At 41.3% G+C, this 26,395-nt stretch overlaps 2 protein-coding genes across 9 annotated transcripts; one reads left to right on the top strand and one right to left on the bottom strand.

Annotated features, from left to right (window-relative positions):
- The first annotated feature begins 1,908 nt into the window (after positions 1-1,908).
- Positions 1,909-16,448, top strand: LOC115056031 (aminopeptidase N-like). The gene is made up of 20 exons (XM_029522254.1): positions 1,909-3,002; positions 4,122-4,261; positions 4,358-4,491; positions 4,675-4,795; positions 5,340-5,494; positions 5,672-5,785; positions 5,926-6,069; positions 6,576-6,641; positions 8,064-8,129; positions 8,221-8,369; positions 9,790-9,872; positions 9,962-10,095; positions 11,578-11,633; positions 12,168-12,315; positions 12,413-12,501; positions 12,661-12,768; positions 13,637-13,804; positions 13,890-14,030; positions 14,988-15,051; positions 16,227-16,448. Exons 1-20 carry the CDS (start codon positions 2,395-2,397, stop codon positions 16,371-16,373), a joined length of 2,835 nt encoding a protein of 944 aa, XP_029378114.1. The 5' UTR covers positions 1,909-2,394; the 3' UTR covers positions 16,374-16,448.
- Positions 16,403-26,115, bottom strand: arpin (actin related protein 2/3 complex inhibitor). 8 transcript variants are annotated; one of them, XR_003841754.1, is made up of 10 exons: positions 25,966-26,115; positions 25,314-25,462; positions 25,053-25,155; positions 24,354-24,439; positions 24,007-24,169; positions 23,095-23,277; positions 22,852-22,977; positions 22,586-22,655; positions 22,134-22,187; positions 20,817-21,949 (listed from the first exon to the last, which is right to left on the bottom strand). XR_003841754.1 is itself a non-coding variant. In XM_029522256.1 (9 exons), the coding sequence occupies exons 2-8, from the start codon at positions 25,440-25,442 to the stop codon at positions 22,615-22,617; spliced, it is 831 nt and encodes a 276-aa protein (XP_029378116.1). In that variant the 5' UTR covers positions 25,443-25,462; positions 25,966-26,115; the 3' UTR covers positions 20,817-22,187; positions 22,586-22,614. The 8 variants fall into 8 exon arrangements, 4 of the variants coding, with proteins under 4 accessions (XP_029378118.1, XP_029378116.1, XP_029378117.1 ...); XR_003841753.1 differs by having other exon boundaries at positions 22,586-22,977; XM_029522256.1 differs by having other exon boundaries at positions 20,817-22,187.
- Positions 26,116-26,395: the final 280 nt, after the last annotated feature.

Here is a 26,395-nt window from a genome sequence, read left to right as displayed (position 1 = left end):
AAAGACAATTGGTAAAATAAAAAAAAAAAGCAACATTATTACTTTTTCTTGAAATATTACAAATTGTGCTTTTATCCTGAACACATCTCAAGCTGTTTTGCCTTTTTTCTCTGCATCAGATTACCAAGAATAACTGACACGTACTGTACTGTGATTTTACTGTCATTGATTTTATTCAGTTGTATTAATGCTCACAGTCCTTTTCTGTTTAAGCTGTAAAGAAACTGAGCCTTTTACTTGCTGTAGATAAATCACAGTAACAGAAGAAGAATCTGTGGCGCAGTACGGGACCAGAAGAAAAGAAAAAAAAGCATGCTGAGTACTGACCCTGGGTCAGTGAAACCAACCTCTTGTTTTAAATCACCTGAAAACTCCAAACTGTTTCTGTATCGGCGCTCCGACTTGACTGTTAAATTCACGGCACCTCGAGACAGACAGTATTAATCTGGTGTAACTCCGATCCCCGTCCGTCAGGAGCCGGAGTTCATGCCAGACCTTTTTGTTTTTTCTGGGTTGGTTGTTATTGTTGCTGTCTGGAAATTCATTGTTGTTAGTTTCTTTGAAGGCAGAGAGAGCGAATGTATCGAGTTTTTTAAGGAAGTTTTAAAACATTTAATCTTGAAATTACTTTTGAAAATGTTTTGCACATTTCCACGGCTATTATGAAAGGATGTTGTTTTTGCTGAAATCACTGGAGCAACCAAATGACCAAAATCCATCTGTTTTCATGACTCCAGATATCTTATTTGTGCTTGATGTCGTGATGTTATATTTCCATTTCTTTTATTTTTTTATCACGAACCTCCAGCATTTTGCTTCTGACAGTAGAGAAATGGATTCAGTGCCTTTGCAGTTACCTTCCCAATCAGTAGAGGACCTACTTCTCAAAGATTTGGCACACAGGATTTTCTGTTGCCTTTACAAATGCACTGTCTTCAAACCAATGGATTTCCAATCATTTCCTTCCAGTTCTTGTGGTCCAGATGTGTGACTGAAGGTATTTATTTTCTCCCAAATGTATCAAAAGTATGTGTGAGGTGTGGTGTGGTTGATTATTATGAAACTGAGTGTAGAACATTTCACAAGATCCTCCCTCACCAGTAAATGTTCTTGGTTTTCATCTATAAGGCTGTGTGTTTGTGTGTGTGTCAGCACGGAGACTCGCACATACACATAAATAATTCAACTCTCAGATTTCCTGCTGTTGAAGGAATAAAATCCTTCCTGAAAACAACATATCACAATGCGTGAGTGGACACTGACCTTGACAGATGTTGTCACATCTGGCCATTAAGACTTTCTCTTTCTCCTGATAATAAATGATAATGGTTTTGAATTTCTTGGAATTGAACGCAGCATTTTTTTCAGTCAACACCAAGGTTTTTTTTTTTTTGGTTTTTTTTTATGTTTTATTGCTTTAGTTGACTTCATGACTGACTGAGAGGAATGTAGCATTTGTTTCAAACCAGAGAGTGTTTCTAACGAGTGTGTCGGGCCGTTGATCAGCACTAATGTGTGGTGTGGAATGAGAATGTGGCCTCCACCTGCATGCAGCCTCGGTGAGATGATGATGATGATATTCTGAGTGTTTCAGGATTCTCAGGTTGATTTGACCCCGTCGACAGAAACAGGACCATCTGTTCTGAGGACAGATAACCGTCACCCTGCACACCTTAGGCCACGTTTCCCTGTCTTGCCTCTGTGTTTTCTCTCCTGAGGTGTGTGACTGTGTGACTGTGTGTTTGTGCGGTGGGCATGATTTCCTGAAGCTGGGGCTTTCCAGTTAATTCAGCAATTTCCTAAATCGCTCCATCTTCTACTCTCCTCCTCTTTTCTTTCCCTCGTCCTCCCCTCTCATCCAGCCCACTCAGCTCTCCTCCCTTCATATGCTCCTCGTTTGTGGAGGAGTTGGTCAGTCTGACAGGATCTGGGTTTCCATCATCTTGACACACTGCTTTGGTTTTACCTGCTCGTGGATGACAGTAGTTGTGGAGGGAAAAAGCGGACACTGACTGGGAGCGAGGCCCGACTGTGATGGGTTGGAGGGAGAAGTACGAGGAGAAAGTGTTCATTGAGGTTTACCGACCTCCCGCATTGGTAGACAGATCACAGTAACCACCTCCAGATGTCCAGGCGCACCATTGGACTGATTATTTACCACAAGACCAATGACCATCGCCCTCGTCATGTTATAAACTCACTCTTTGCTCCTACAGTGATGCTCAGGTTAATGCTTAATCTAAGTAGGGATCCTTAGCTGTTGAGGCCAAGCCCTGTTTATGTGAGGGAGCTTATTTGGACGCGTGCTGATCAGTCATTGGAGATCAGAGCTCTGGGACCCGTTGGACATCTCATCTCTACAAGCCAACCACTGGGACCTTCAGGACGGTCACCATGGCGAAAGACACCCACATCTCCAAAGCCATCGCCATCGCCTTTGTCGTCCTGACCATCTCCGCCATCGCCGGACTTATCACCATGATCATTCTATACAAAGCTCAGATCTCTGCAATGAACCCAACGCCGCCTCCAACCGTCCCGTCCACCACCACGGTACTGCCGCCCACCATGAGGCTGCCAAGGAGCGTCATACCTGAAAGCTATGAAGTTTTCCTCCGCTTTCCCTTCTACACCAAAATCCTCGAGGTGGTCAACGTCACCAGTCCCAACCAGACGACGAACTTCAGTGGAAACACTACCATCCACTTTCAGTGCGTCCAGAGGACCAGCACCATCTATATCCATAGCATGGAGCTGGAGGTTTCTGAAGCCAAGGTGTTCAACAGGAACACAGACGGCGAGATCCAAGTTTCCTCGATGAGCAGTCACGAAGACCACAGTGAATTTCTCGTGATTGAGTTGAATGAGGCGTTGGAGAGCGGAGGGAACTACAGTCTGTCTTTGGTTTTCGTTGGAGAGTTGTATCATAATTTTGATGGGGCGTACATTAGCTCCTACACCGAAGGCGTCCCCAGCCATGAGGGAGATAAAAGTGCCGACAGGTAGGTAAAAGCAATTATAGTGTTTAGTGCCAGTTTTTATTTGTTGTAAATTAAACTGTACTCCCTACGGCTCAGTTCTGGAACAAATTGGTGCAGTTTCAAAGCAAGTTGGACAATTTATGCTGGTTTTGGTTACTTTTAATAATATTGTCTTCAAAATGTCAATCTTTGTAATCAGCTATTTGAAACATCAGTTTGTCTGAAGGATGATTAACTGGAAGGAGGTTTAAAAACACTTAGTTCCACTGTCTCCTCAAAGACTCCGGTGGAAAAGTATTCAATCAAATCAGTGTTCAAACATCCTTGATTCTGACGATTGATTACCTGTAGCCTTGGCTTTAAATGGTTTTGGGACCAGAACCAGGACCAACTGAAATAAAAAGCCCCAAAAGGTTCTGGATGTCAACTCGCAGCAGAAGCATTTGTAGCACTTAGCACTTAGCTTTAGTTAGCTTTAGTTAGCACATGCTGGTCTGAGCCAGAGGTTCACACATACAGCTGATGGGAATCAGGCGACCTGTGAAAACACAAGAACCAACAAAAGGTTCAGAAATAAAATATGTAGCAAAAAGTGAAATATTTTTAGAGTGATAATCAAGAAGAAGCCTCGGTGCTATCAGTCTGATCGTTTACACCGACGTGACAACGAGGTGGCTTCACTTACTGTTCAGAGATGAGCAACCTTTTTATTTATTTAGAAATGATTATAAGTAATCAATGTCAGATCACATTTGTGTTATTGCTGACTTATTGCACTCTTAAGAACTGATTTATTGATCGATGCCTTAGGTCTTATCACATGACATGAATGATGAATGAACAATGAACAATACATTTTATTAGTTACATAAAAATATGTTAGAATAGAAATCAGGTCACTGAGTCACATCAGATGTCTTTAATAGCATCAGTGCAGTTATTACTAAACCTTTCATATTATTTATACTTTATTCATTTGTAGCCTGGGCTTTGCTGGCTTTTTTTGTATGTTCACTGTTGTTGGTCCCAAATGGATTCATGTGTGTTAGAAATTTAAATCTCTTCTGCATCGTTTTTTTTTTTTTATTCTTGTGATTCCTTCACAATAACCTAACAATGAGATCCCGGCCGCCTTCACAGGTTTCTTATCATCACCAATAATGAGCCAATATATGCCAGGAATGTGTTTCCTTGTTTCGATGAGCCAGAGATGAAGGCCGTGTTTAATGTGACCATCATCCACCGCCGGCAGACGACAGCTCTGGCAAACGCACCGGTGGGTGAGTAAAAATTGTGATAGTCCGATGTTCAGTGTATTCTGACCTGTGTGTGTTTATTGCTCTTAAGATTTTCTTTCCTTATCTCTGCTCTCTCAGACAAAATCCAACTCATTGATGACTGGAAATACACTCGTTTCCACTCAACACCGAAGATGTCGACATACTTGTTTGCTTTCGCCGTTTCTGAGTTTGAAGCGACCGCATCCTCGTATGAGCCTGTGGTCATTAAAGTAGGTGTACTACTGTGGTTAATCTGGCTAGTTTTATTTGTCATTTTTGACCGGAAACTTTGGATTTACTTCGCCAAACAGTTATAAAATTGATGCCATATAAAAGCAACACTCAGCATCATGATCCCAGACTTTGACCTGTTTAACCTTTTAATGTGGGGCCATCGTGATTTTCTCCTACAGACGTACGCTCGCCCTGAGGCCGTGGCGGCCGGACACACTAAATACGCTGCCGAGATCACCGGGAAGATTCTCAGCTTCTATGAGAATCTTTTTGAAATAAAGTACATGCAGCAAAAACTAGGTGAGACTTTCCTGGCATATAACTGAATGAACTTGTTGGTAGGTGGAAGCCAAGCGTGTCATTTTCGCCGTTTGCTGCGGTGTGTTTGAGCTACAGTTTCGCTGTGCTTCGTATTTTCTACAACATTTTATTCCTATTTCTACTAAAAGTGTGTGGCTGCTTGTAGCTCAGTTCTGGTAACACCATGTCCATCCATCCATTATCTGGACTCAACAGGGAAACCAGCAGACCACGTCTGATTAATGTGGAAAAATTAAAGATAAAGTTTCGCCTGTTTGGTCGGAGAATTTTATCAGCAGCACGCCAGACTGCCATTTGCGTCATTGAGATTGTTTCGAAACACCACAACTTAATGAAGAGTTTGGTTAGTTCAGATTCTAAATCACCCCCCCAGCTGCTTTTCAATCTTCATGCATTGTTGTATTTCACGCATTTCTGAATTTTGAACACGGTTCTCATATAAGTTTTGCGCTTTCACACGTCTAACTGTTTTCTGTGTTGGATATCCTTTGATCATCTTTCCATATGTGTGCTGTCCCTTCAGATCAAATCGCACTGCCAGACTTAAGTCCTGCTGCAATGGAAAACTGGGGACTGATCACATATCAGGAGGGAGCGCTGCTTTATGAAGAAGGAGCATCCTCGTCGCTGCAGAAGGAATCCATCGCTACTATAATTGCTCATGAACTGGCCCATCAGGTTCAACTCCTGTGTTTTACCTGAAATAAAAATGAAAAGTTAATAAAATCCAGTTTTATGTTTGACAGTCCCATCTGTCAGAGGACCGACGAGGACTGACAGGCTGAGTTTAAAACAGGACGGACGGTGGAAGCGGCAGCTCTGCGTTGATCACTTCTGTTCATCATTTTTTCACAGTGGTTTGGAAATCTGGTGACGATGAAGTGGTGGAATCAACTCTTTCTGAAAGAAGGCTTTGCCACCTACATCTCCTGCTTTGCAGTGGATCACGTTGAACCTTCGTTCAATATGGTAAGTTCAGACTGACACATTCTCATTCCTTTCTTGGTCCCGATCTTGCTTTTTCTTCTTTCCTGTTTCCAATCCTGTAATCATCAGCAGGAAAGAGTCACGTGTGAAAAAATATTCTTCTATTTGTCTGTTTGCTTCAGAAAGACTCATTTTTTGCGAGTGAACTCCAGGCAGCGTTTGAGGTGGACTCTCTGACCTCGTCTCATCCTCTCGTTCCTCCGGAGGAAGATATCCAGAGAACTTATGACATCATTTCATTGTATGATATTATAACCTACAGCAAGGTAGAGTTAAATATGGTGCACTTCATCACTTATTGCAGCGCAGAAAGCCAAATAATCACTTTTTATTTCCCTTTTCTCTGCGTTATGAAGTATCATGGTGCTGCAGCTTTAAGTTCAAGTTGAAAATCTTGAAAGGATTTGATTAAGGGTCTTATATCTTTCTGGCATCTTGGCCTAACTTAATAAATTTGCCATATATGTAAGCCACGTTGATATATTTGCTGTCCTAAAGTACACCTGGCCCAAATATGGCCCATGTCATGATTACCAAATCCACATCTAACAGCTGAATCTGCCCAGATGTGGAAATACACATCTACATACATGTGGAAAGAGCCCACACATACATTATGTGGGGCTAGAAGTTTAGCACCCATGTGTGGCAGCTACGGGAACTGGGAAGTGTAACATAAAATAAAATAAAATGTTTTGGCCTTTAGATGCAGGTCGCCCATATCTGTGTCGCATGAATACGGATTTACGTGCCTATTTGCTCTTTACTTTAGGGAGCAATTGTGCTGAGAATGCTGGAAGACGTCTTGGAGGCACCGGCTTTCATCCAAGGAATCAGAGTGAGCAGTAACTTTTGCACTTGATCTTTTTAAAAGTTTCGCAGCTCTCTTTCAGTCATCTCAGCGGGTTGTCACCTCTGTGTCTCAGGCCCAAAGAGGCAAACAGGTGGCATTACAGAGGCGGCAAGTTTGAACAAAAAAGAAAACATTTAAAACAAAAAGAAAAATCACTGAGGAAACTCGAGACAGCCACCAAAGAAAAATGGATTTAGTCTGAAGCTCTTCCTCCCCTGAACGATTTTTGTCGCAGGTGCATACAGCAAGTTTCCCTCAGGAATAAAAAAGAAGATCAAAATAAAGTTAAGAAATGAAATTTCAACATTTTTCACAGATCCTGAAGACTAAAAGTGACTTTAGACGCCACATTTAAACTCAAACGCTAGAGAGTGATTTGATTATCTGTTTGTCTGAACTCAGGACTGAAGCTCGTCATGACAAGTTTTTATTTAGGTTTTTTTTTTTTTTTTTTTGTAAAATTAGGTTCCTTTTTGTGAATTTGGTGACTCACCACCAAATGTGCCATGATTTAAAACATTGGTGTGTAGCAAACTACCTCACCAGTTTTCTAATTTGATGGTTCAGTTTGCAGGAAAAAAAAAAACAGAACATCCACCTAATAAATTCCACAAAGCTTCCATAATATTGTGTATTCCTGCTTCACTTGTTGCAACTGAATACTTACTGAATTGAAGAAAAATGCAAGGCACAGCCCGAATGAATCGGTTCTAAGCAGGTTTTTGTAATCGAGGAGCCTTAGCTCGCTGAGAAGCGGCCTGCAGCGTTGTCTGACTCACAACAAGAAGTGTTGGTTTGATTTCTTTCTGTGTGGTGACGGGGCTTCGTGTTGCTCCGAACCGTCGCGTGATTCATGCAAATTTGCCCAAAGAGCTGAATTTCATTTAGCAACGCAACGAAAAGCTGTCTCTCAGCTTTCACTGACCAAGGACCCGGTAACATAAGTTTATTTGAACATAATAAACAAAAATTTACCTCGTATATCCAAATCCGATCTGTTGACAATAACATCGTATTAAGTTAAACATTCCAACATCTGGTCTGTGTCTGTGTGTTCACAATCTACATTGTTTTTATCCACTTCTACTTCCCACCGGTTTGAGCTATAATCAAAAAAGGGGTTTTTTCATGCCCCCCCCCGGGACGGAGCAGGCGGTCAGAGGGTGAAGTCCTGCAGCACCTGCTCAATCACGTCCATCTGTCCAGACTGTCGAGGAAAGTCTGTTTAAAGCAAGACTTCCATTTCAACATTGCGTCCCCTTGTGATCTGCTGCTAGCAGCTGTGTTTAGACAGCTCCTTCCAGTTTTCACCATAAGTTCTCAATGCAAAGTTTACTTTTAAAAAGTATTGTTTTGTCTGTGGGGTGAAATTGTGTTGACTATAACCCCCATGATTTTGTGTTTCAGATGTACCTGCGGGACTTGAGCTATGCAAACGGTGACCAGAACGACTTATGGCACTACATGCAAAAGGTCAGATCTTGAATTTAGATACGCTGAGAGGTTCATGTTGCTGATTTTCAGCAGGACTCCCCTGTTATAATAAATAGCATTCATATTGCAGGGCGCGGATGCCAATAATCGTCAGGTTGATGTTGCCAAGTTCATGGACAGCTGGACCAAACAAATTGGCTATCCTGTCATTACCATCAACACGACTTCTGGAGAAATCTCCCAGAAGCACTTCCTCTTCAATGACTCTTCTCAATCAAGGTTTGTTCAAAAAGGCCCGTTACCAAAAGAAGTCTTATCCTCCAGATCTGTGGTCTTACTCTCTGAAACATTAAGCATAAAGTGAACTTGTATACAGTGAGCCATGAAGATGTAGATGGGGGTTTTTAATTGACTTCAAAAAGCATTTGATAAAATGCACAATGATTTTACTCACCAATTTACACCCATGTGGTGTCAGAGGACTGTTTGGTGTTTATTAAGTATTTATTCAGATAACAGACAGAAACAGCTGCAGTTTGTTCTAACTAAATCTGAATGTATGGTTTCATGTCCCCCAAAGTTCAGTACTGGGCCCTATATTTTTCATTTTATACACTAAAACAACGCGTCAGTGTGTTGAAATGTGCTGACGTGATGGCTCCTACTCTTACTGATCAGTGAAGTATCATCTTTGAGATTATCGATTTTTGATTTTCTAGTCCGTCATTTTACTGTCGCGGTTCAGTTTCACCTCCTGCACAGTGAAGAGATCCGATTAACCGAGACATTTGCAGCGCTGATGTAACTCAGTACTTTGAATTATAAACCACAAAATCGTCCATCTGCGGACACTTTAGATTGTACTGTCACTCCCTGGCAGCTGGATAAATGTTAACAAATACAAATGTCCCCCCACATAAAAAAGAATTTCTGCATTTCTACAACTGGAACATGGCACATTCAGACCAGGATTCGACATGATTAGTCATTCCAGTAGCTCTCCAAAGACCAAAGCTGAATCATAAGTCTGTCCACAAGTGTCAGCCCTTTATAACATCGAAGTCCTTCTTACAACGGTTGTTGCAAAAATAATTAAAGAGTCCTTCACAAGAGATTTCTTGTGTTTGTTTTCAGTTGGCAAAATCCAGCGTGTCATTACATCAGCGCCTGCTGGTTGACTGAGGATTTTTTCTGCCAGGCCAGCAATGAAATCATTGCAGTTGACCATAGAGAGTGTTGTGAAGCAATGTTTTGTTACAGCAAGCGCCACAACACCGGTGAGCTGCAAATGAATGTAGCCCACCGTGACTGAAGCGTTTGGTCGTTTGGAGACCAGAGCAGACTGAGTGACGGCCTCCTCCTTGTGAAGGAGGACTGACGTCATGCTGTGTTTAGAGATTCCCGCACCTTATTTGCCTTTTACTAAAAATCTCTGTGAAAGCAAGTTAACATGATAGAGACTCTCAGCAAATATCGATAAAATGTCTTACTGATATCAGTCTGTCATAAAAAAATCCATTTCTTTAACCTTTCTCACAGCGAGTGACACTTTCTGACAAAAAGAAAATCAGGAATTAATTTATACTGAAATAAAATCCTCTCTTTGAGCATCAAGTTAGAGTGTTGGCAGCGTTCATCGTGTCCTGTCATCACACATTTATGTTACACTTTGTTCTTGTTTTTTTTCCTCTCTCTTTAGTCTTGTGTGGGACGTCCCGATTCGTGTCATGTCAAAAACATTCCTGTCACCTAAACCTGTATTTTTGAAGACCAGCCAACCAGGTAACTGAATCCACCGCAGAGCTTCAGAATAAAAGCTTTTTTTTTTTTTTCTTTGCCATTAATTGGGATGTGATGTGTCTTTTAAACAGAAATATGGGATGAGCTCATTTCTTCGAGCGGAGACTGGCTCCTGGCAAACGTGAACTGTACTGGATACTACAGAGTCAATTACAACCCGGAGAACTGGGAAGCCCTCCTGACTCAGCTGGAAACAAACCGATCTGTAAGTAATCAGGCCAAAAAAAATCCCAGAACTGTGTTGAAAACAATCCCCATCAAGATACCGTTCATTTTACAGGGTGTGGAAAGATATTTCACTAAATACTTTGTGAAACTCCAAATTGCAACAAGATGGAGAGTGAAGAAATCGATGAATACCAGGCTCAATTCAAATTATCAAAATTGTTAACATTCGTCACTGGTTGTTCATTTTGTTATACTTCACTGATTTCTACACCCAAAGCAGACTCACACGGAGGGCAGCTGAATGAGTCAAGTAACTCTTTAGAAAAGACTCACAGTTGTTCAGGCAGATTGGGAATCCAAAGACATGGATTCTAAACCAGAGTAAATCTAATACAGAACATGAGGAAGTAAGCAAGTATTCATGAAGGCAGGAAACATATTAAAGTAGAAGGCGCCTCTAAGTAATTTCAAAATAAACCAGGAAGCAACTGAGCCCACAAAATGGAGAAAGTATGCGGTTGAGAAGCTGCTGATTGGTCCTGTTGCTGCCAGATAGAAGAGTAAACAAGCAGATTTGTATTCTTGAGAAATGTGGCTGAAAAAAAAAAAAAAGATTGCTCACGACTGGACTTGATTCAAGAAAGAAACCTTGAGGCAAAAAATGTTTTGACAAGTAAAAAGGTTCAAAAGTGACTCGCTATTAATTTTGGCCAAAATGGATCATCAGAGAGATTTTAATGAATCCAGAATGTGGACCTGGATCTCTTGAACGTGGTCTCATCATCATTGCCAACAGTTCAGTGTCATAGATGGTTTTACAAAAAAGAATCAAAACCGCCAATTGAGCCAAAAATCCACAGGGACATAAATTTAGCTCACTAAAAACAAGACGAACAAACATAAGAATCCCAACAAACTCTCTGCGGTCATGAATCTGTCTGTTTAACTTCAACCAGGGAGATTGGCTGCTCCGCACTTTTGTACAGAATGAAATGAAACAGCGTCTTAGATTTTTGGTCCTCAGGAGATTAATCCAAACCGTTTCTTTGCTTACCGTCTGATTTTAATCTCGTACAATCAGCATGTCAAAGGTCTTGGTGTTGGGCCGTAAGTGAGATTTTACGATACCTCACTCAAATGACTGCAATTTATGCTGAAGGGAGCACAAATATCTGGGCCAAACCGATGAAAATTCCCTTTGAGGAGTTTGAATTTCGTCGGCTTCAGGTCAGGGGCTCAGTGGACTGGTTGTGGATCGTCCTCTCGGGGATCACAAACATCAGTACACGTTTTCGACACAACCTGACAAAGTGCAGAGATGTTTCCAGCTGCATTATAACTAGTTCCTGAAGTCTTAGCACCGAAAAACCTTCTTGATCATCACAATCTGTGGCAGCTTGAATCAGAACCTGCCGGCATCGAGCCTGGAGTTTGGGTTGATTCGCTGACTTTAAAAACCCCTAACAGACTGATGTTCAAAACTTATTTCCTTTCACACATCTGGCTTTTCTTTCCCCAGCTGATCCCACTGATGAACAGAATGCAGCTTATCGATGATGCATTCAACTTGGCAAGGTACGGACTCGAACTACTGGGATCTGGTTTATTCAGGTTCCATTTTCTGCAGCAAACAAAATGTTTTATGGGCTCTATTCACTGCAAGATGCACATTAAGTACATTTCTCATATAAACACAAGTAAATCGATGACATAGGAAGTTTCACATTTTTCTAATCCGACTGTTAGACCTCATGTTTTTAATTGTCTCTTTGTGCGGACAGTCCACTGGTTTCCTTTAAGACAAGCTGTCTGCTGTCCTGCCGCTGTCACGGTGCCACTAAACCCAGACATGATTGATTGTTGTGACATAATAAGCATCTTTGTGAGCCGGAGGGCCGGCTGACTACGGTGGCTTTCTTTTTATAAAACCTTTCCATTCATTGTGGTTTCGCCGTGTTGTCCACCACTTGCCTCCACTCCGCCCATTCGGTGGAGAGGAGAGGCGTTTGTGGCACCTTTTTACCTGCAGACACTAAATGCTGTGCAATTTCATTTTAAAGGAATTATTGAATTGAGGTTATGTTCATGAATCTGATCTGTTTCCCTCAGAGCCAAAATTGTCAACGTGACTTTGGCTCTGAATGTAACTCGCTTCCTTTACAACGAGACCGACTTCCATCCCTGGGACTCGGCCATGAGGAACTTTCAGTACATTTACCTCATGTTTGACCGTACCGAGGTGTATGGGCCCATGCAGGTGCGTTTCCTGAAAACATTTCTACCTTGTGATATTCAAAATAATAATTTAAAAAAGTATTACAGAAACTCTGCTGTGAAACTGTCTCTGTCTGCAGACGTACTTACGGAGCCAGGTGAGGAATCTGTACATGTTCTTCAGCAACAGCACGGACCATTCACAGGTCCCTGTGGACCACATGCAACAGTAAGGAAAATTCTACATTTATTCAATATTACATTTAGAATACGATCTTTCAGGATGCTCAATCTTCATCAAGATCAGATATATTCCATTTATTTTGATTTTAAAATCTCCACACTGCGCATGTGTAAGTAAAATAAAATGACTCTGCTCCGTCCAAAGGCAAAGTCAGACCCTCGCCGTACAAGTGGCATGCAACAGTGGACTCCCCGACTGCGTCGCAATGGCTAAAAGGATGTTTGGACTGTGGATGAAAGACAACACCAACATGTATGAGCATTCCTGGATAAGTACATGTGACGCCCACCTTCTCTGGTTCATGAAATGTCATCTAATCATAATAGTTTTTTATTGTATTCTGTAGCTTGACTTTCCCTGAATGATTTAGAAAAGGTAGGTGCTGTTTAATCACTTTTTGTATGATATGTGAGTGGTTGTTGCTTTCACTTTGCATTGTGGGTATATTTAAAGTTGCACCACAGTCATCAATCCCAAAGTGAGACAACGGAGGACACGATCCCGGTCCGACTAACTGAAAACGTGGTTTTCTCTGAACTGTCAGTGCAACTTTAAATATCAGAGACACTTTATGTTTTATAGTTTCTTTATTTGAATACACATGCATGGAAATGTGTTTGTGTTTGTGCAGACGTGTACCTGCTGTGTGTATGTGTACATTTTGACAAATCCAACACAAAGAACAGAAAGAACACAAAGAAGAGTGGTGAGGGTGAAGACAGGAGCTACTCTGAATTAAATGAAATTGACCTGATATGACAAAGAGCTTGCACAACAACACTCAACAGTATCTGCTCCAGCTGGGTTAAAGGACTTCTTCGGATTGTGTTTCATTGGACCTCCGATCTGCTCTGAAGTCGTACTGTTTCTGTGTTTTATTGTGAAAGACACAATGGTGAATGGTTTAATTTAAAACTAGACTTTTTTCTTTTTTTTTTTTTTAATATAGAAAAAAAGTTTTTCATAGAGTTCAGAGTCGTATGTGTGTCAGAGTCTCGAACAGTTCGTAGACAAATGTTCAGGAAAAGGTCAAGTCAGCAGTCCATGGCAGGAAGACAACGAAGAAGAATGTGAAGAGTTTTTCTAAAAGTGTGTGTGTGTCTGTGTGTGTGTGATTCAGCATCCACCCCAACCTGCGGCACTGGATCTACTGTGAGGCTGTAGCTTCTGGTGGGAAGGAAGAGTGGGACTTTGCCTGGAGCCAGTATCAGAGCACCAACGACACCTCGGAGAAATATCATCTCCGCCACGCTCTGTCCTGCACCAAGAAGATCTGGCTGCTGAACCGGTGACAAGACGAAAATAACATCAAGTCCTGAGTCGTTGAAAATCAATTTAGGGCTCATAATGACTCAGTCCTCCTCATGTTGCAGATACCTGGGCTACACTCTGGACCCGGAGAAGATACAACAGGTGGACGCTGCTGAAATTGTGAGCAGCATCAGCAAGAGCGTGGCCGGGCAGGTGCTGGCCTGGAACTTCATCAGAGCTCACTGGGACTACCTCAGTCATGGGTCTGTCTGACGTCACGAAGAAAAAGCTTCTTGAGTTGTGCACTTTAAACGAGACATGACAGTCGAATTTTCATTTTATTTTTTTCACTGTAATGTTTGATGTAGCGAATATGGATGCAGCTCGTCTCACACCGTTTGCATGCTTCAGATTTCCCTGAAATATTACATAAAAACTGAATAATGTTTCTCTGGAAAAACAACAGAAAAGGACAATTAAGCAGAACAGACAGTAAATAGAATAAATTAAGCTCAAAGTGCAGAAACATTCACCGTAAAGCTGGACTGGTGAGTTATTTATTTATGGATTTTATCATCGATACGCTGTTTAGTTTTTTTCCCTTTTTCTCTGTTCCTTAAATCAATTTGGATCAGATGACGCTGATTAGGGTCACATGATAACAGACAATAACCATGGGACAGCAAGCTCGGGTCGAAGCGGTGTTGTGATTGTTTGATGTAGCCAGGAAGGAGCTCTACCAGCTCTGGATCTTCTAGATCAGCCGGTATCTTATTCCCGAGCAGCTTCATTCACATTTATCTCCCTTCGCCGCCTTTTCTCACGCGGCGGCGAGCTGTCGGTCAGGAAGACAGCAGGCCTGATGTCAGTGAAGGGCCCGATAATTCAGGTGTCACCAAGTACAAAGGTCTTTTTCGACATTAATCAGTGCTTATCATTAGCGCTCCTTCATAAAGTTCCCACTCTGCTGGCCGCTTATCTGATGACTATCAGTTTAAATACACAAAACAAACTGGCTTTCATTTCCCGAGCAAACATTGGCACCTCGGGCTAATCTAAATCAGTGAGCAGCCATTTTAAAGCCCTTCCTGTAGTTAATATATATTCTGACCATAAAGGCTGCGTACAGTATAAATATCGTGTTTCAGATTTTAGCTTTAAAGTCTGACTGAAGTGACTGAGTGTGCCGTTCCTAATATTTTGCCCCTCTCTGCTTCCAGGGGTCCAGCCGTACTGATCCACGCAGTGACCAGCAGGTTCTCCACGCAGTTTGAGCTGCAGGAGGTAATCGCTCATGTTTCACTGTCCTGACACGATAACACCAACCTGATGGTGTCTCTGCAGTTACACACCAATAATTGATTTATAGCAAAAGAGGAACTGAAGACACCCTGATATACACTGATAATATACCCTGATCAGGCGTCAGATGTCTGTAATAACTCAAAGGTGCCCTCCCTTTTGCATTTCCTATTTATATAAGGGAGCTTTTTGGGTTGATCCATTCACGACGCCAGTGTTATCTCTGTTTCTGAAAAAAGGATGTCAACTCCTAAAACCGGCATTTTGTCTGATGACCGTTAGGGAGTCACTTCATTAGCTGTAAGAGCAACTTGTATTGAAGTCAATGGGAAACTTACTTGCTCACTTGCTACAATGTGATGTTGATTTTTTTTAAATGATGGTCCCACTTGGAGGTACGTGGGCCATAAAGCAGGGGTTGTGTTAGGGGGCGTGGCTGCTGTGTGATTGGAGAGCAGGTCAGATCCAGCTGTCACTCCTCCTCAGCTTGATGTTTTCTTAGCTGACGTGCCAAATTGAGGCTACAGAAAGGACACGGGTGTCCAGTTTCTGTGTTTCTCTCACTGTCATCAGATTGAAATCCAACAAATTAAATGTCTGTCTTCCAAGCCTGACGCTCTTCAGCGTAACTGTCGTGCTGAAGTCATCGATGGGTCCAGCTCTGGTTTTGTTCTCATCCACAGCTTTGAGGAAATGTTATTCAAAGAGGATTTAAATTGAATATTTTTCAGCTCAGTGTGTTTAATGTGAGCAGAAGGATGGTGAGTGTGAGTCAAAATGAGCAACAGATTGTGCGTTGATGGTAATGATGGAGTGTGTCCCAGTGCGTGGGTTGGGCTGTGATGTGTTTTTAATAGTATTTGGACAATAAGTTCATGAGTGCAGTGACAGAGGAATAAGTAATAATCAGAGTGGTCATGGTTTGGCAGCACAGACAGCACTGTGTGTGTGTGTGTGTGTGTGTGTGTGTGTGTGTTGGGGGGGGTAGAACTGATTCAATCTGATTGTGACCTTGCAATACATCTGATTTATGCTTTTATTTTCTCCACTCTATCATATTACACGGAGAGGCTTCCATTGTTTTCTCTGATGGATGCTTGCGTGTTTCCATAGCAACGCACTAACCAGGTTACGTCATGTTGTTTGTGTTTGCGCAGCTGGAGCGGTTTGCAGCTGACTATCATCTGGGTTCTGCTGAAAGGGTGGTGCAGCAAGCCATAGAACAAACCCGAGTCAACATCCAGTGGGTCAGCGAGCACAAAGATGTTTTACTACAGTGGTTTGAGCGTGAAACTGCTTCATAGAGTCAAAAAAAAAAAAAAAGAAAGAAAACACCACTGTTCTCTGTTTTTGATAAGCCGAGCGAGGTTTATTTTCTGGCTTCTGAAAGTGGGCTGGAAAAATAATAACAAAACAGAAGATTCCTTTTCCAATCTGTGTAGAAAAGTAGAAACAGCAGCGTGTTTGTGTACGACATACGCTGTGTGTTATTTGTACAGTACATCGAATGGAAACGGGCCAAGGGACAAAATGTTTACTCCACTGTTGTTGTTTTTTGCACATGATGCTGCTGCAGCATCACTTTTATTATCAAAGCTTTGACTTTTTTTATATCAGGAAATGCATCAAAATGTAGATTTGATAAACTAAGTTCACAGCAAATGTGACTTTGGCGCAAAAACAAACTGCTAAACTTTTGGTGCTGCTACTTTCCCGACCAGTGAGAGTAAGAGGCCAGAGTCTGATCTGTTTGTTGTAGTAAAATATCCATGTTATAACCAATTAACCAAAAATATTCTTGTATGTTGCTGAAATTATTATTTTTAATAATAAAAAACATTAAATCTCTTTTATTTGAGGAAAATTTTGTACTCGCTGTTGATGTTCTGTGATAATGATGGCGGAGAAGAAGAGACACATAAATGTGGTAAACAGTAACTGACATTAGTAAAGTTTTGGTGCAGTTAAAGGTGGTGTCAGTATTAAGTACTGTGTCTGTTTTATGTGCCTGACCCCAAAACCACTGGACAACTGAATCCCTTCTGTGTGTGGTTTATGTAACATGTGTTATTATTTCATCTTGGTCCAGTCCATGTGGACACAAACAGGAAAGAGCGGTTCGAATCATATAAATGCTGGGATTTAATCCAAAGTATGCAAGAGAGGCGCAAAGCTTCAAAGACAGAGTCGCAGCTCACGGCCGGATACGCTGCAGAGCTAGGAAGGTCCAGGTCCAGGTCCACATGGTTCAAGTGATGCAAGGTTTAATGCCCCGAAGGCCAGAAATGCACCAGGTCCAAAAACCCAGTGTAAAATGGAAGTCCGGTCCAAAGACACAGAGACATGAGCAGAGCCAAGTTTGACCTCCAGGCTGCTGGTGTCCTCAGTCATCCTGAGAGAGAGGCAAAACAGAAGGAGTCTGTCTAAGTTCTCACCTGGACGCACCTGGATATCACCCTGACTCCAACCCAGAGCAGCTTCAGCTCAGGTTCACATCATTAAAATGGTTATTGTTTGAAATGGGTTGGATTTCTTCAGCTGTTCTCACCCACTCATCCTCCTCTGCTCCCTCTCCTTCTCCTCCAGGCTTCTGGCTGCTGCCCGTGTCCGCTTTGTTGGCCATTATCTTGTCTGTCCACGACGCTCCGGCCTTCTCATCTCCAGCAAAGTTACACTTGGTCACTGCGCCACCATCTATTTTGGCTAAGGAGACTGGAAGCACAAAAATAATATAATATACTTTAGATCCATTTACACTATCATGGGAAAAATGTATTTCTCCATAACTGACCTGAAAACGTCAGATCAACTTTTATTAATTTACAAACATCTGAGAAACCACTGAAATGTCACATAGGTATATGATAAATGTCAATTATTAACTTGAGGAAAAAAACCATAAATTGACTAATGAAAAACTCGCCCTTCATGTCACGATGAATTGTGGTTGAAAATCTGAAACGTATAGAGTGTGAAAAAAAAAAAAAAAGAAGTGCGCCATGCCACTAAAAACTGACTATTGAATATCAAAGAGCTGGAAGGCTCCTCTGAATATGTGAGAAGTCAATATGAGTTCACTCCACTTGAGGTTACTTATGAAACGGTTAAAGAAACTAGAAAAACAAAATTCAAGATTTAATTCCCTTCACTCTGCACCGCCACTGAGGTCAGCGCAGGGACAGGCCTGTTTAATGTTCAGGGGAAAAATGCAAGAGCTCAATTTAAGTTCAGCAGAGGTGAGGTGGGCTCGGTGCAACATGAGGAAATGATGGGCGCTGTGCATCTACTACTTCCTGTTTTTCAAATGAAAACTGACTCACATATGAAAGGACCGTTTCCGCTGGTCTTCAGCCGAACGTCTTGACCCGTCTCCAGCTCAGTTTTGTCCATCTCTGCCTCCGGGTACCAGAAGGCCACGGTGCCGCCGGGCTTGTGTTTGTCAGTTATTCTCGTCAGCTCGGGCTTGTTCACCATCGCCGACAGCTGATCCTGAGTCAGGAGGTCTGATTCCCCTTTGGCCTCCACCTCTGTACGGACAGAAGATGCACATTTAAGCTACTGAAGATGGAGAAACTCCTGCTTTCCTGAAAACACGCCGGGAAAAAAGTCAATTTTCCGACCCTGATTAGAGTTAGAAAATCAGAAACGAATGATAATTATAACACGTCAGCAGCTGACCACAAATCCTTTGAGAAAATCTTTGCACGTTGTTACAACTTTCTCGTCCGAAGAGGCATTCGGTGAGTTGGGACATCTGTATGAAACCTCCTCTTGATGTGTCAGTTTTGTTAAAGCGTTTTTATTGGTGAGACTGCTGAAAACCCCGAGGATTTAATAATTTTTTGAACAGGTAGTGTTCTCCTGAAATCAGCCTTATCTTTGTTTTATGACTCTGAAACCAGCCGGCTGATCTGCTGACTCATCTATTGTAACAACAGCTCCAGAGAGACTTCTTAGAAAGGAGAGGAGACTTTTATGATTTTTTTTTTGGGGGGGGGGTTGTAAAACCACAAAGTCTTCTTATGGTTTTAAAACTTAAAATAAAAAGCAAAATGTCAAATTGTGACCGCTAAAAAACAATTTGAAGCAATTATGTAGTGATGGTTTGAATTTAACTGATGCAATTCAAAAAAAAAAAAGGGAAGCCACACAGACATAAAGAAATTACAGATGTATATTCAGACTTGTTGATGTTATTTATGTCCTTGTTTTTTTGTTTTTGTTTTTTTTTTGTAAGTCTCAGCCTCCAACAGCGGGGCACAGTTTTAATGTGTTCTCTTGGTTTTTATGATTTCAAGGATGCAAAATGCAGAATTAAGTTTGAGGAAGTTAAAGTGTGAAGATGCACGTGAATGTTTGCTGTCTTGTACTCACTGTAGGACGACATGAGGAAGCCCGTGTTGACTTTTTTGGTGTCACTGAAGTTTGGCTCCATTTCCTTCCCGCTGACATCAAACCTCCTCTGATGGATGCGGCTGGGTTTTACGTACAGAACGTAGAAACGGACCTGAAAAAAGAAAAAGAAGAAGCAACAAAAACAAAGTGAGGTTTTCCGTTCTGTCTGTCGGAGTGTGTTGATGTTTAGTCTGCCCAAACTGTGAACAGAGGTTTTGAGTAACGCTCTGATGTCTGAGGGCGTTTCTTTTACAGAAAGTTTTTCAAGGTTCTGGCTGTGGTTTGGAGAAAATTGTTAATTATTAGGTCTTAAAATCAATGAATGATGAATCACTTTGTGCTTAAACTCTCTAAGATGGTATGTTTACCATCCAGCCCCAAAATCTGAAGAATCCAAAGCACATTTTCAACAAGGTACCTACAACTCAGATGGATTTATATACAAAACAGTCTCCCGCTGAGATAAACAAACTCTGACAATCGGAAATGACCCCGGATGTATTATTTACTGACTGTACCTTTTGATTTTCGACATCACTGATTGTGTGTCTGGAAACATCAAGCAGTTTCCCCTCCAGCAGGACTCCGGGGCCGCTGTGTGACAGAAACACAGCAAATATTTCATAAATACACTATTTCCATTCCTTCAAGTGCATTTTCTTCCATATTACAGACAACAGCTCACATTTCTATTATTCCTTTTGGAGCTCCGTATAATGAGAAAAGCAAAAATTATTAATTCATCTGTACAATTTGTTTTTTATTTTAAGCATTTGTTCATTTCAGTTTTATTAGAAAAAAAAAAAGAATGACTAAATACAAAATAAATAACTGCTGTTTTAAAAGGAGATTAAGTGCTGTTTAGTGATTTATTTGAACGCCGAAGACACAAGTGAGAGTTGTTTCTAACAAAACAGCAACAATCACTGAGATGGTCGGACTAAACATCTCTTAAAATCAATGTTTAATCTTAAATCGATGATTTTCTTTTACGGAGTTCGGTGTTGCGTTCACTGAAAACGGAACTAATCAGCCTGAACTCAGTGTTGTGTTCACGTCTTATTGCCCCCTCAGATAATCTCCCCCCTTTAACTTTAATTTATTTTGACCCCTCAGGGGCAGAAAGGGTCCTAACTGGAGGTAAAACCAGACTTCTACACAAAAACACGCACTTTTATCTGAAGGGCCTACCTTTCGTACGCGGAGGGAGACCAGACGCTGTCAAACTTCTCATTGTGCACCGGTTTGTTCTGTAAAGACGTGTTGTGATAAATTCGGCTCATTTTGATTTTTTTTTTTTAAATAATAATAATAATAAAAAATAAAAACAATGCTGCTGTGACTTCTCCCCCCTTCCTCTGATTTTTTTTTTTTTTTTTTTCAGTTTTCCTGACTTCCTGGTCGGAGCCGCCGGCCAGCTGAGGTGCGCTCGGTTTATTCCACAGATTGCGCCGACGGCCGCCTGAAACAGGATGACAATTAAAGAGGTCTAAAATTATAATGGTCAAAAATGATTTTAATACATTTGAAGTCAAATTTATCCCTTACAGTTATATAATGATTACATATAATATCAGGAGTGATGTTTCCTTCCATGTCATCTACATCCAAACCTTCTGTCCTTTGCATAAGAGAAGATATAAGTTAATTTATTATATATAAGTAGAGAGATATGTAAAAAAAAATGTGTGTATGATAATACATTTTATTTATAGCTTTCTAGAGACACTAAAGGTCAGCTTACAAGAGAATAAAAATCAACCAAAGAAGGAACAGCCATAAAATACAGGACAAAAACCTAGGAAAGCAAAAACAGAAAGCAGGCAGCGCGCTCATTCCAAAGAGGGTTTGAAGAGCGTAGGCCTGTCTGAAAAGGTGAGCTTGGATGTGGTGAGAGAGGTCGTTTTCTAAGTCATGAGGCTGCGGGCCGAGCGGGGTCAAACCCCGATGGTGAATGTTTGGGAGTAGTACTTTGATGCTGCAGTACCCGTCCTTTCACATTTCAGATGTCTATGAGCTGTTAGCATTCACAGAAAAGATATATATACATATAAAAATAAAAAAAGCCTTGGCTGGAATATTGATTTGCCCTTAGATGAAGCCATGCTTGCTGTTTCCCCTCATTATAGAAGGAATATCTCCCTGTGGGCTTACTTCAAGTTTTCAGGGTTTTTTAATTAAAAGTTAATACAAGATTCTATTTGTTTTAACAAGAGAAAGGCAGCAAAACACACAAACATCATAACAAAATGCTTTACTGTGTGGTCTGTGATTCTTGAGTCCTAAGCGTTGTGCAAGCCTGATTCCATTAATTCAGGTCTCCCATGTTAACAGTTTATATGTTAACAAGCCGATATTGCAGACAAAGACTGTTTGTGTGTCCATAGCTCAACTTCTGACTTCTTTGGCACAATGTGTGTCTGTTTCCTCTGCATCTGGCCCCTCTCTTGAGGTGGTGCAGGGAAATGGGGTTTGTGGCTTCAAGCTGCAATAAACAAAAGAGTAAAACATCTGAGTTTGTGTTTAGGGACTGGTGTGAGGTCCAGAGTCCAGATCAGTTTGCTGTGGGGCTGCATCCTGGTTCAATCAAGGTGTTTTTAGCAGCTTGGGGAGCTTCCTCTGTGGCTTTGATCACAAGATTGAATTTGTTGTTCAGAAGAGATTACTACCAGAGAAACGTTCAGAGTGAGGTCCACAGCAGTTAGGTTCAGTTTGTATTTGTACTAAAAAAAAATAAAAGAACAAAACAAAATGAAACAAACATTAAAAAACAGAGACATTTTACAGTTATATATTCCAGGTGCCATCTTCTTTATTTTTTATGACTCACATTGCCCAGATGATACACAACAGAAACTCTCTTTAACTTTTAACTTTTCCCAGAAAGATTTGCAACAGTGTCAAGACAATTTTCATCTGTACTGACTGCCTCATTGTTTCACGAACCTGCTTTTTCTATTCATGGTTGTTGGAGAGGGGAGCTGCAGCTAGATCAGATTCCTTAACTCAAAGTTAAAATTTGAGGATGCCTGTTTTATTTTCACTACACAAATCTCTGTAGGATTTGTATCACTGTTTTAGCTACGCTGGAAAAGAATCAGGAGATGAAACTGATTCTCACCTTCAGAGAAGATTGTCTGTTTCATTCTGTCATTTCTCTTCGTGTTGGGCGTGTCCGTCCTCTTTAACACCTAGAGACACACAAATGAGATCAATTACTCTCTGCTTTTAATTAAAGCTGACCATATGAATATTTGCAGGCATGCATGCATAAATCTGCCTTCTCCAGGCAGTTTGGCGAGCCATATGACAGCACCAATCAACATTAAGATACGTTTTAGAGCATAGCTCTAGGTATTTCAAACAAACATAGAATATTAGCTATACTGAGGGAGTATCGGCCTAAATGGATGTTCAGCCAGATGTTTCGTCGTTGACTCCAACCCCCCGGGGCCTCCACTTCATACAGACGCTCTCGATGTTCCTCATGCTGTTGCAGGAACCTCCTACACACTAAACACACAGGAGACACCCAACCTGATAACAGGCGTAACACACAGATGTCTACGCACATCTGCACTGCATTTTTATTTCAGTCTTCTTGGAAAAATCAGCTTTGCCTTCACTGACCTGCTGCCATATTAGGTGATAGTGGAGAGCTGACTCCCACAAACTCTTCTGTGGAGAATGAGGAGCAGAAATCTTCCAGCATCTGGAGGCCGAGGCCTCTTCTCCTCCAGCTCCTTCTCACCAGCAGTGTGTCCAGAACAGGAAGCAGGTAGCACCGACTGCCCCAGCTGTCACACAGGCTTCCTGGGACAGAGTTATTGTAATAAGTGAAACACATTACTCATTGCAATCCAGCACTGTCCACATTAAAACACAGAAAAATATCTCCATGGACACCCAGCTGACAGTTCATCATGTGAACTGAGCTAAACAAAAAGGATTTGCTGCAGTAAAGCTGTTTTAGATCACATTGCAGCTGATTATATCACCATGTGAAGGAAGTTTCCAAAGAAGTTCAACTTGATTCTCCCGCTCAATTATTTCAGGTCACTGCTTTAGTTACTGACCTCAAACTTTTTTTATAGCTTTCACTTATTTAAGAGAAAAGTGTTGGAAGGTCCGCTGTCCACTTTCATCGCTTTTTCACTCCAAAGTGTTCCTCTTGTTTTCCTAAACCTCACCTGTATTCTCAGGAAACAGGCCACATTAACTACACTCTGTTGTACAATGGGTTAGTGTTTGGACACTGCTATGTCTGATAATGGATGGCCGGAGACACCTGCATGGCCGGGGCGTCCAAGGTCTGATAGATAAGGAGGTAGACAGAAAGGAATATTATTTTGTTGTTGTCGACTCCCAGCAGAGCAGGAATAGGACAAAGTTCTTTTTAATTGTTTAATAAAAAGGGACCATGCAGACTTTGGTATTGAATCACATTCTCACACATACACGGTGAGATTTGAGTTTATCCTGATCATGTAATAAAGTGTGATAAAAATCCACTAGGAATCATACCTTCCTCCTCTATTGTACCTTTGTGTTTGGTGGTGTAAAAGCCGACCGCCTGGCCGTCACTCCACAGCAGTTTGCAGTTCTCTTTGCGAGGATGTAGAGAAAACAGCACCTCCTCCTGTGGACATCTCTCTACTACCTGACTTAGCAGGAACACAATCACCCTCTCCAGTGTTGACTGCACCTGGGAAGAACATGCCGACATAGGAGGCCCACCACCATTGATGACAGACAGTACACATGAGCATGCAGATGACCAATCAAAATAAAGTGAGGTTAAATACCTAATGTGTCCATTAGTGCTTATTAGAGTAAAAACAATAAGTTTACTCTTGCAGTGTTGCTAACATAAAAAAAAATGCAGTTACCAACATTAAGCCTTGTCTGGATTTGCTGGAAGTTCGTAAAAGGTCATCCACCGGCCACCATTTCTCATGCAGATATAAAGCTACCACTGAAAGGTAGACAGTAAACTTGTTAGTTGGTGCAAATGACCTCAATGAGAACTTTTTTAAGAACAACATGTTACATGATACAAATATTGGCCAGTTGCCTCCCTTTGCTATCAAATCAGCCTGAGACATCATGTCATAAATTCCACAAGTTGTTGGAAACTTTCCTTTTGAGACATTACATAATATCTTCAAAATCTTTACCCGCACGCTCAAGCTGCCAGTCTCCTGATACGTTTCCAGGAAACAGACCAAAAAAAATTTAAAAATATGAACCTGGCTGATGCTAGTTTTCTTTAATAATTTGTGATTTTTTTAAAAAACAGTTTGTGCGATGAGTATTTGCATCACATACACTGTCAGAATGATGTTTTGCCTATTTGCTAGTGTTTAATTAAGTTGTGGTCTGTTGCTCTCCAGGGCCGCTGGAGTTATCCCAATTACTACAGCTGTTCTGGCAGCTCCCACTCATCTGGCCCTTCTCCCCATTCTCTATTGTATCTGTATGACTGTATACATTGCCACAGGCTTAACGCAAATAAGCAAATGTCAGCCTATTTCCAATTAAGTGTTCTGAGCCTATGGCTGTGTGTGCTTCACGACGCATTCCTGAACCTTTTGTTGGATCATCAGGAAGGTGAAGCGCCACCACTGCAAAGTCGGGTTGGCCATCCTCAAACAGCCGCAGCCACTTTACATTGTTTGCTGTTATTCCCACCTGAACAGACAGTAAGACAGCTTAATGCACTTCATCCACACTGTACGGCCTAAAGAAGGGAGCGTGCCTACAAAGACACTTTGCTCAGTCTAATGCCAAACAAGGTAGGCATTTAAAAAGGTAAAAAAAAAATAAATAAATAAACTAAAAAGTCGTACCTTGAATGTCTCTGACAACTCCAGCCACTCATTACAACCAGAAGGTCTAGACTCCAAGGAAGAGAAGTACTGTTCAGATGCTAAGGTCAGATCAGTGTCATCCACATGTGGAAGGTCTACGGGGTACATGGCTTCTCATCGGGACACAGCTGTGTGAGAGGGAGTTTTGTGTTTGTTTGTGTGTTTAAGTTATGTTCCTTAACTGCATTATTAAAAAAAAAAAAAAAGCCTCCAACAGAATAATATCTTCAAAAATCTTGACAGTTCAAATAAAAAAAAAAGTTCCTCGCTTGTGCCAACACATATTTAAGAGCACTTAAATATAAAATATACATAACTAATACATAACAAATTGGACTTTCTCGTTCCGGTAACAGAGGCAGGTAAAGTTTGCTGTAAATTAAACATTAACTGTGAAACGACACAGAAGGCCAAGTCCATTCAGGGTGAAGGATGTCTGTGAGTTTGAAGAGCAACCGGCAGTATTATTATTATTATTATTATATTATTAATAAGAAATGATAACCATTTGAACTTCTTGGGGAGAAGTCATGTTTTTCTTAAATAATATTCGAGCAGCTTTGAGATGCTAAGCTAACGAAAACAACGACACGCTGTGCTGTAATCTCTTTGAGAAATCGGGATCTCTTACTTTAGCACTTCAGAAATTTACGGAGCAGTAACTTCTCCAATGTCGGAAGAGCCCGTCGTCTCCACCTGAACGTCCCAAACGTCACGAACGATCCACCTTGACGTCCTTCTTCTTCCTGTCCGACCGGCGGCGCCATCTTGTGGTGGGAAAGACGTGCTACGTCACCCACGACGTGTTCAAAACCGGAAAACAAGTGACGCGAACTTCAAGATAAAAGCACCGGATTCGGATTTTTTTTTTTTTTTTTTTTTGGGGCTTCAGATCATCCAGATATTTTGAAAATCCACTTTGGCTTCACGTCCAGGCTGTTCAATTTATTTACATTAACATAAAACGTAACTTCTGGTCAAATTATAAAGTTTTGTTTTGTTTTTTTGCATTTTAATTTTACCATATAATTACCTTATAGTCTGGTAAACACACTCCAGAG

This window comes from Echeneis naucrates, chromosome 16, assembly GCF_900963305.1.
Source record: "Echeneis naucrates chromosome 16, fEcheNa1.1, whole genome shotgun sequence".
Taxonomy (NCBI): Eukaryota; Metazoa; Chordata; class Actinopteri; order Carangiformes; family Echeneidae; genus Echeneis; species Echeneis naucrates.
This window is presented reverse-complemented; position numbering and strand designations above follow the sequence as displayed.

Coding starts and splice junctions, on each gene's coding strand:
- LOC115056031 (XM_029522254.1), top strand. CDS start 2,395: ATGGCGAAAGACACCCACATCTCCAAAGCCATCGCCATCGCCTTTGTC. Junction 8,130..8,220: donor TATGGCACTACATGCAAAAG/GTCAGATCTTGA, acceptor TTCATATTGCAG/GGCGCGGATGCCAATAATCG. Junction 15,052..16,226: donor CGCAGTTTGAGCTGCAGGAG/GTAATCGCTCAT, acceptor GTGTTTGCGCAG/CTGGAGCGGTTTGCAGCTGA.
- arpin (XM_029522256.1), bottom strand. CDS start 25,442: ATGTACCCCGTAGACCTTCCACATGTGGATGACACTGATCTGACCTTA. Junction 25,156..25,313: donor AGTTGTCAGAGACATTCAAG/GTACGACTTTTT, acceptor CTGTCTGTTCAG/GTGGGAATAACAGCAAACAA. Junction 22,978..23,094: donor ATCACCTAATATGGCAGCAG/GTCAGTGAAGGC, acceptor CTGTGTGTTTAG/TGTGTAGGAGGTTCCTGCAA.